Genomic DNA, 9,867 nt, shown 5'->3' on the forward strand with positions numbered 1-9,867 from the left:
ATATAATTGATTTAGTTTGTGTTGCTTTAGCCCAAGCATTATTGTATGCTGTATGGTTGCACTGAGGACCCTTTGTATAATGAGTGGCTCCTTATTTTAAAGGAATACTATACCCTTCAAACAATGTAGGTCTCTATAAAAAGATATTGCACAAAACAGCTCATATGTAAAACCCTGCTTCATGTATGTGCCATTGGGTAATCATAAATACAAAATTGCCATTTTAAAAAATAAGGGTGCCCCCTGGGATCGTATGATCACGATGCACACAACTAAACCAAACAAACTATACTTGTTAGGTCACATGAGCAAATTAACAGACAGTTGTGTCTTTTGCTTCCACACTTATTCCTGTTACAGTTAGAGTTCTAGTATTTCTGGTCAGGTGATCTCTGAGGCAGCACACAGACCATCATGAAATGGTGGTTCAAGGCAAGAGATGTAAAGGGCAATATTTACTTAATATAACAAAGGTTGCTTTGTTAGTTAAGTGGCTGCTATGCACATCTATGAGCAATGAGTCCTCCTACTCATAATATGTTGATGTTTTATAGCATTTTGCAAACCAACTTGTTTTGTGCACATATATTTTATATAAAGACTCCATCACTAAAGGCTGGAGGTTAATGTTCTAGAGCTGAACACTGATGTAAACGGCAAAAATAAATCATCTGCAAAATAAAAAGTTAAATGTTGTGCTTCAATGAATTTGTTTGCATTGTCCAGCAATATATGGTCTCCAATTACAGGAAAAAGAAAAAGAAACACTGGGTTCCCAGATTCAGACTGATAAAATTGTGCACCCAAAATATCAAAGTGAAACTGTGCAAAATCATCTAAGGGTGGTCCTTTGTAGCATGAGGGTTTATTGGCATTCAGTTTCAAATGGATGAAAACCAATCCAATTCCAAATAGAGAGTTTTCCAAATAGCTGAGTTTTTTTACTTTTTTGAATTCAGGAAAATGAAATTGAAAACAGAATCACTGCACAGACTACCTTATATATTTTACATAAGAGTTTAATTTGAAAGACATAACCATACATGTGGTTAGCCTGAATTCTTGCCTCACTCCCTAACCCAACAACCAAGGGATAATGAGCTAATTTGGAGGCATGGGTACATTTTTCCTAGTCTAAAGATAACCCTGCATTGATGATATCTAATCAATCTGCAAGAAGAGAACTGGCAGATAAAATTGGTGGCCATTTACAGGGATTGCTAATGGTCCATGTGGATTATCTTCACCTCTGCACCATGAACCCACCAACAGTTTTTGACTGGTTGGTCTGAAAATGGCAGACCCTTAAGCTAACATACTTGCTCAGACATTGCTCAGTGTATGCACAACTCTGCTCATTTGTAGGGATGTAGCGAACTGCCGATTTGGTGTTCGCGAACGCCGTTCGCGAACACCGGCAAAAAATGCGAACGTTCGTGAACAGTTCGCGAACTTCTAACACCCGCTAAAATCGTTCGATCGAACGATCGAAGGATTTTAATCGTTCGATCGAAGGATTTTCATTCGAATCGAACGATCGAAGCCATTCGATCGAATGCTTTTCATTCGATCGAATGCTTACAATCGTTCGAACGAATGGAAATCGTTCGATTTTTAGCGGTCGAAGGAATTCGAATGGTCGAATGGTCGAACGATCGAACGCGAACTCAAAATGCGAACGTTCCCAAACATTCGCGAACATTCGGCGGACGCGAACGGTCGAAGTTCGCGCGAACTAGTTCGCGGGCGAACAGTTCGCTACATCCCTACTCATTTGTGGCCAGAATAATCCTCTGCTCTTTGAACACAAATCATAAAGATCAGTTCTAATTATATTACCTCCTTGAAAAACTATGTAAAGTCAATTATTTGCTTGAGGACATCCATTTTATACCTGTCACCTTATAAAATAATTACAATTCCTTTTTTGTCATGCTATCAGTGTAAGAATAAAAACTGTGTAAATAGATAGGCTGTACAAAAAAAATGTTTCTAATATAGTCAGTTAGCCAAAAATATATAAATAACTATATTAGAAAATAGATAGCCTGTGCAATATAAAAACATTTTTAATATAGTTAGGCAAAAATGTAATGTATAAAGGCTGGAGTGACAGGATGTTTAACATAACAGAACCCAACTTCCTGCTTTTCAGCTCTCTAACTCTGAGTTAGTCAGTGACTTTACGGGGGGCCACATTGGACATAACTGTTCAGTGAGCAATTGATCCTCAGCATTCAGCTCAGATTCAAAAGCAACAGTTATGACCTATGTGCCCCCCCCCCTCAAGTCACTGATTGGTTACTGCCTGGTAACCAATCAGTGGAAACCAAGACAGCTGCAAAGCAGGAAATAGTGTTCTGGCTATTATGTTAGACATCCAGTCACTCAAGCCTTTATTCATTACATTTTTGGCTAACTGACTATATTAGAAAATTTTTTTATTTGGCACAACTAGTGATGGGCGAATTTCTCCTGTTTTGCTTTGCCGAAAAATAGATAGAAAATAGATAGCCTGTGCAATATAAAAACATTTTTATCTATTTTTCGGCAAAGCAAAACAGGAGAAATTCGCCCATCACTAGTTGTGCCAAATAAAAAAATTTTCTAATATAGTTAGTTAGCCAAAAATGTAATGTATAAAGGCTGGAGTGAGTGGATATATAACAGAACAGAAAACAACTTTCTGCTTTGCAGCTCTCTAACTCTAAGTTAGTTCAGCAACTTGAAGGGGGGCCACATGGGCCATAACTGTTCAGTAAGTTTACAATTGATCCTTAGCATTCAGCTCAGATTCAAAAGCAACAGTTTTGGCCCATGTGGCCTCCCTTACTGCCTGATAACCAATCAGTGGAAACCAAGAGAGCTGTGTTCTGTTATGTTAGACATCCAGTCACTCCAGCCTTTATATATTAGATTTTTGTCTAATTAACTATATTAGAAACATTTTTTTTTGCACAACCTATCTATTTATTTTTCTTTTGATACTGAACAATTCCTTTAATTGGCTCATGTGACCCAACATGTATTGTTTGTTTGTATGCACCGTGAATACTAGGATCCCAGGGGGCAGCGCTTATTTCTTAAAATGGCAATTTTCTATCATGAAAATGGTTTATTTCCATTGAACAGGGTTTTACATATGATCAAAAGTGACAAATATTTACAAATGTCCCAGGTTTAAAAATGTTGGTCCTGTTGGTTTCCTGCCGTTCTCTCCGCAGTCTCCCCACTGCGCATAAAAGTCCCAGGGAAAAGGAAAGGAATTTCCTGTATAGAGATCAGTGCCTAAGGCAATGGAAATTTAGAAACCAATATAGTGTAGTATGTTTACGTAATCAGGGAATCACCCAGTGCTCCAAAAAAAAAATTTCTACGTGAGTGTTTCCCCTTCCTTTTGTGTTATGGGTGCCCCTTTTTTCTATTATAGTTTTAATCCTGTGGGGGGGGGGGTGTTGGTAAATGCAACAGTTATTCCTGTGCTGTAATCCCAAATGTAACACTTCCACCTGATGGCCAAAGTGCCTACTCACAAACCACTACTGTGGTGTAGCGCATGTAATAGGTCCTCGCAGTGTCGGACTGGGACACCAGGGGCCCACCCAAAAACCTTAGACCAGGGGCCCACCATAAAGCCTTAGACCAGGGGCCCAATCTCAGTACTAATATTCTTCATCTCCTCCATCAACCTCTATTCTCCTAGTCTGCTCTCTTTATACTATAATCAATTATTCCATCTATTTAGCATCTTTGTTGTCATAAAAATAGGGACTGGCCATGAAATAGGCCAAAAGTTTAGCAGCATAAGGGCCCACTGACACCTTGGCCCACCGGGAGTTTTCCTGGTATCCCGGTGGGTCAGTCCGACACTGTGACCACCAACAGTAAGCTTATGCACAAAATGAAACGTTATAAAAGCGTAAAAAGTAAAAACACATTTTAAATTGATATTAGCAGCACAAGAATAAAACCTGTTGAAACTCCCAATAGTTTCTTGCAAACTGAAGAGATATTTCCCTTTAGGAGGAACATATGCAGAATATTCCATCTCTGCAAATTTGCACATATCCAGTAAGAGAGTTGTTGAATGCAATGAGTAGAGCAATGCAGACATGACTTCAGTGAATTTACGGGCCCAGCTAAGCAGTATAGCAGCTACTTTATGTTGCTGCATAGATCCATGATTCTCTTCCAGAGTATTCCTGCTTAATACATTGGGGTCTCTTATCTTAAATGTATGTTGTGCGTGTTTCCTCAGAGAGTGTATTTTGTAATTCTCATATGGTAACATATTATGTGGGTCAATCTCACTAAAAACAGTGACACTAAATGCATGTCTATCCCATTGGAAAACTCATTTTTTATTGAAAAGAGGTGTAGCTATTTTTGAACACCGCCATATGTGTGTGTATCTATATATATATATATATATATATATATATATATATACAATATCAAAACAGGGGGTTGTGGGAGCACTCTAAAGGCTTTAAAGTATATATAAGTATAATAAATGCTATTGCATATGTACCCAAATAGGGGTTATTTTGTTACAAAGTTATGATCATAAAATTGATAAGCCACCATACCACGTCAAGGTAAACCCCGAATGGCGGTCCCTAACTTGTTTTATATTTTATGTGCATTTTAGCATTACCTGTAATCAATGTCCATTGAACGCTGTTTTTATATATATATATATATAGTATGTGTAGATGTGTGTGTTTGTAAATTAGCGTTATGAATAAAAAACTGATCACTTTTGTATTGCAGGTACCATTCATTTTGACTGTCAGTCCTAAAGGCCTTTTACAATTTCTTATGCTAAAAATAATCAATCCATAAAAATTGCTAATGATCCCTACTAAATCTACTCTTGTAAATTTGCCCTAAATGTATATACTTTTTGTGAATTGGACCTTTTGTCTTTTGCTATCCCAAAAAGGTGCATTTTCTGATCCAATTCAAAAAGGGTTAAAGCTTCTGGCGGCAAAGGGGTTAAGAATACATTACTCCCAGCTACTTGGCTTTTACATGCAATAAAACATCCAATCTGCAGCCCTCCAACTACAGAGGAAGGAAGTCCAACATTTGTCAACAGCAAAACTGCACCTCATTAATTAGACTCCCCTCACTGGCAGGGCTATATAGAACATTAAGCAGCTCCTTATTAGTTACACATCCCATCAGAGAAATATAGTAAGATAAAATATAGTAATAAAACCTTATTAGTTACACTCCCTCACTCTGACCCCCAGCATGAAGAGGTGTGATTATGCAGGAAAGATCTGGAAGAGAACCATAATGTCATATGTGCTCTAAAATATAAACAATATCGACCTAGGGATTAAATAAATTGAAAAGCGCTAAAACAAACTATCCCTGAATGAGAAAGTGAATGAAAGGTACCGAGTTTCTTCTAAAATAAAACAAAAGCTGTGACAGAAGGAAGCAGCACCTAGTTTTCATGAACAGCAGCCAGCCTGTGCGAATAACCAACTAATTCAATTTGCGTTTGCCTGATGTACTCCGGGGAGAACCATTATACTGCATTCTCATCCAACCAAATGCCCCCCCCCCCATAATGACCCATTCATTCCTGTCTCTAGCAAGTGTATAGTTGCACAGAAAGAAGCGTTAGTGGTCCCTAGTTGTAAAGAACTCTATGTCTATCCCACTATGCCGAGTATATTTTCATTTTGCTGCACAGTGCCATTTGCCTTCTCGGCAGTTGCAGCCAAAGTGACTATCATTTTTTGGTTTGTGACAGTTTATATCACTTCCCAATGCAGAATCCGGAAATGCTGACCGGTCCTTGTGCTTTAGTTTCCCCAAGATCAAGCTGAGGTTCCTGGAGGCCACAGGTGTTTCCTTGAGCACTGGGCTGCTACTAACACCATCTGTAGGAGGGAAGAGTAACCGAGCGCTGTTATTCACAACACTGTATAAGGCATAGGACAAGAAGAAAAAGCGCAAATAACACACTCCCCAATATCGCTAAAAGTTTCATCAAACAGCCCTGACCCCTGGTGCACATTTACCCGGCACCGACCCTTTAACCCCTGCCCCCCCCCCCCCATAGTGAGCCACCTGCTTTCACTTGTTGCCAAGCGCAGGCCCAGGCAGGGTTGAGTGGCTCCCATGCTATGTGATTAGAGGAGGTCAGGCTCGCTGTGACCCCGAGGTCAGGATTCCTTCTAGGCACTAATCCCACTCTGTGGCAGCATCAATTAAAGTGCAGGGTTCTGCTCACTGGGGCCCAAGAACAGCCAATAAATGACAAGGGCGCAAACGGTGCACTTATTGGGGGAACCCTTGTCCTGACACCTGGGCTGCACCTGACACTACAGAGCCCATAGAAAGTAAAGATCACAAGGGAGAACTCAGTGTGTACTAGTAACGGGTTAATTCCCTCATCAGATGCCTTTGCAAGAAGTCTCAGACCGCTTTTAAAATTAGGCATTTTTGCAAACAGTCCAAACCTGTCTGCTTTTGTTTGCTACTATTACAAAATTAGGAAATTGGGAAATATAGAAATGGCATCGAACAAAACAGCTCAGTTATGTCCCAAAATGGAACCAAATATATACTTGTCTGTCAGGTATCAATAATGTCCCTTGCTCACACTTTTACTTCTGACAGGAAAACATCTTTACTGCAGAATAAAATAGCAATGCTTTGTAAAATGTTCTAGCTTGGATTTCACGAATGACAGGATGCATTATATATATATATATTTATATATATATAGCATAGAAGAACCAGCACTTCCAGATTGAATGTGTCTTTTTTTATTTCACTTCATGCTGCATCCAACGTTTCGATCCCTTTTGGGACCTTTATCAAGGATCCTTGACCGAAACGTTGGATGCAGCATGAAGTGAAAAGACACATTTAATCACATAACTAGAAGTGCTGGTTCTTCTATGCATTATATGAATCGACTAAGAGAGAAGAAAAGTCAGAGTGCGGACCCTTTTGTAATATATATATCATATAAAACACTCTCCTTAAATTTACATTTAATTCTGCGCGAAAAAAATCTCATAAACAAATATTTTTTAAAAAAAAATCCGTACAAATGTGGAAATACCTTAACTCATACCATAAAATGATAATCAAATACCCGTTCTATCTAAAATGACCCGCGGGTGCCCTGGAACCTAAATTTAAATCCATAACTATCTTCTTTCATGTGAAATTTATCCCAGCGGTTGCACTAAGTTTGTCAGACTGGAAACTATTAGTCAGTGAAAAGAATATTTGTTATAATTGGACAGGCAATGACATGTAAAATATAAATGTTCGGGTTAAGTAGAACTTAATTACGCCATCATTAAATTAATAGACATCCTAATGAAAATGTTGCAATGGGTTTAACGAACCACATAAAAAGCCAACATGACACAAAAGGATTACTCATTAGGGCTGTAATTACAATGAGACTCATACAGAAAAGTGCTGTTTCGTGTAAAATGATGGGATTTGCTTCCTAGCGATCTGTAATAAGGGAGAAAATGACCCGTCAAAAAACATTTATGTGCCCTCTCTGGCAGCGCTAAAAATGTAAATATGCAGCATAGTGCAATCAATACACAGTGTAGTGGAAAATTGTAAAATGCTCAATTTTTGATCCAAGAAATCCCAGAAGCAAATGATTAACAGAAATTCTCTTGTAAAACGAAAACCAAGGTCTGTCGGGGTGAAGTGGGTAGAATGTGGAAATATTTTACACTACAATTAAAATATATTAAAGCAATTTTTTTTTTTTTTTTTTTTCCTTTTTGTTTTGTCTGTTGTTTTGTTTTGTTAGATTTATGGAAAATACTAGATCTTACTCCTTAGAGAAATATATGATGATACTATGTATGTATTTGTTGAAAAAACACAATAAATAATAAGATTTAAAAAAATATATTAAAGCAGATTGTTCTCTGAAAACAACTTTACAAAGTTTCTCTCATTGGAAACGAAATACGCCTAGAATTCGATGTATGAGAATGTCTTTATACTGAATCAGTTTCGCTTACAAATTATTTTTGTGATGGAATTGTTCGCATTTATCATACTGGATGGAACACTAAAAATACAATTTTGCAAAATGAAATATATGGCAATTTAAGGAAACTTGCCGGTAGACATTAATTAGAAATGTACAACACTGGTAGTTCTGAATTTGGAATCACTGTAACAAAAGCCAGCAAACCCTGTGAACAAACAGGAAATGCTGACTTCTGCTACAGTGTTTCAAAGGTCAGAACCAGCAGTGCAGAAATTTATAAACAAACCATGCTTCCAATTGCAATTTAATTTTCAATTTTTTAAAAAGCCCACATGAAAGTTGCTTGGGATTACATTCCCCTTCGTCGAGTAAAATGTTATTTTTGAAATTACATGCCCTATAGCAATTATCGCAGAACTAGTATCACATTCAATAACGTTCAAACTCAGAAATGAAGTAACAGAAACAGTCTGCATTTTTCTGCATCAATACTTTGGAGTTGTAGCTCAACTGTATATGTTTATTTGTTTTGATTTAATTCGTTTGTAGCTGACGCTGCGATAACACGAAATAATGAAAATTATACATACAAACTTTGTACACTTTTTTTTTTTTACATTATTTTGCAGATTATTTCTAACAAATCTAGGGATATAATGAAAGTTACCGATCAATTCAACGAAATATTATTTTATGATGGCATCAAAGGAACCAATAATTATTCATAATATCTTACAGCTAAGTGACAATGACACATTGTTGAAACTGCGGTGTTATAGCCTTTTTTTTTTTTTCAAATAAATCAGAGGCCCCGTATCCGCTAAACATCGGAATTTAGTTGATAAAAGAAGCAACATTATTTCTTTTCAGTTGAAAATTTATTTAGCTGAAAATTCAATTCATCCTTCTGAGTATATGAGTATTTGTTCTCTTTAGGCAGAGAGGACGTTGGATAAACTATGTACACAATATGAATTAAAAAAAAAAATATCTCACCAGGAATTTACAAGAAATGATACAAAAAAAATGAGGGAATCGGGTACATAAACAGATACAAACAAAAGCTACAATAACTTGTAGTTTGGAGAAAGTGTTATAAATAAACGGCAACATCTATAAAACTTTGTAGCTGGTATCGAAATTGATCCCAATGGGACAAGTGAGACACTTGGATAAAGATCCCAAATAATATTTAATGCATTAATAGTCTTTCAAAACAAAAGAGAACCGAGGTATGGCAGGTGTTTGTGTAAGTACAAATAAAACTGGGTGCTTTCTAGACTTATAAATACTGTACAAAAAAACAATAAAACACATTTTTTTTTCGTTCTAAAACTATCTTAGAAATATCATTTAGTTTTTATAAAGAGCAACAAATCAGGACTTTCTGTTCATTTTGCTGTATTTTTAGCACGGATCTGAGACTTAAATTTCTTACAAGAACATCAGAAGATCTCTGTACAAAAGAAAAAGAGAGGGCAGTTGTGGCAAAGTGGAGGCAAGTGTGCTGCCCGATCCTTGATGAGCAGGCTGGACGCATTGTCTCTAAAAGGATGAGCACAGTCCCCTACATCACGTATCCATGTCACTGTTACTGTCCTGCTTCAGAGAGTCCCTCAGATGTGTGTCAGTGGCATGGTGCTGGTTATCCCCGTACCTGTCCCCTGGTAGTGTTGGGGTAGGCTGTGAAGTCTGCTAGTTGCTGCTGCTGCTGCTGCTGCTGCTGCCGCTGCCGCAGCAGCTGCCGGATCCCCGGCTTCCCCCCCACCAGGCAAGTACATGCTGATCATCTCTCGTAGATCTCCGGGGCAGGGCGGCCGGTTGTGGGAGCCTCCTCCACTCACTGGGGGACTGACACTGGGTTC

At 37.9% G+C, this 9,867-nt stretch overlaps 1 protein-coding gene across 1 annotated transcript in view; it reads right to left on the reverse strand.

The window, feature by feature from the left end:
- Positions 1-8,501: 8,501 nt before the first annotated feature.
- Positions 8,502-9,867, reverse strand: part of sox1.S (SRY-box 1 S homeolog) — a 2,741-nt gene continuing 1,375 nt past the window's right edge. The window contains 1 exon segment of the mRNA NM_001095674.1: positions 8,502-9,867. This exon segment is cut by the window's right edge and continues 1,375 nt beyond it. Coding sequence (NP_001089143.1) covers positions 9,619-9,867 — 249 coding nt within the window. The 3' untranslated portion in view covers positions 8,502-9,618.

This window comes from Xenopus laevis, chromosome 2S (genome assembly GCF_017654675.1).
Source record: "Xenopus laevis strain J_2021 chromosome 2S, Xenopus_laevis_v10.1, whole genome shotgun sequence".
Taxonomy (NCBI): Eukaryota; Metazoa; Chordata; class Amphibia; order Anura; family Pipidae; genus Xenopus; species Xenopus laevis.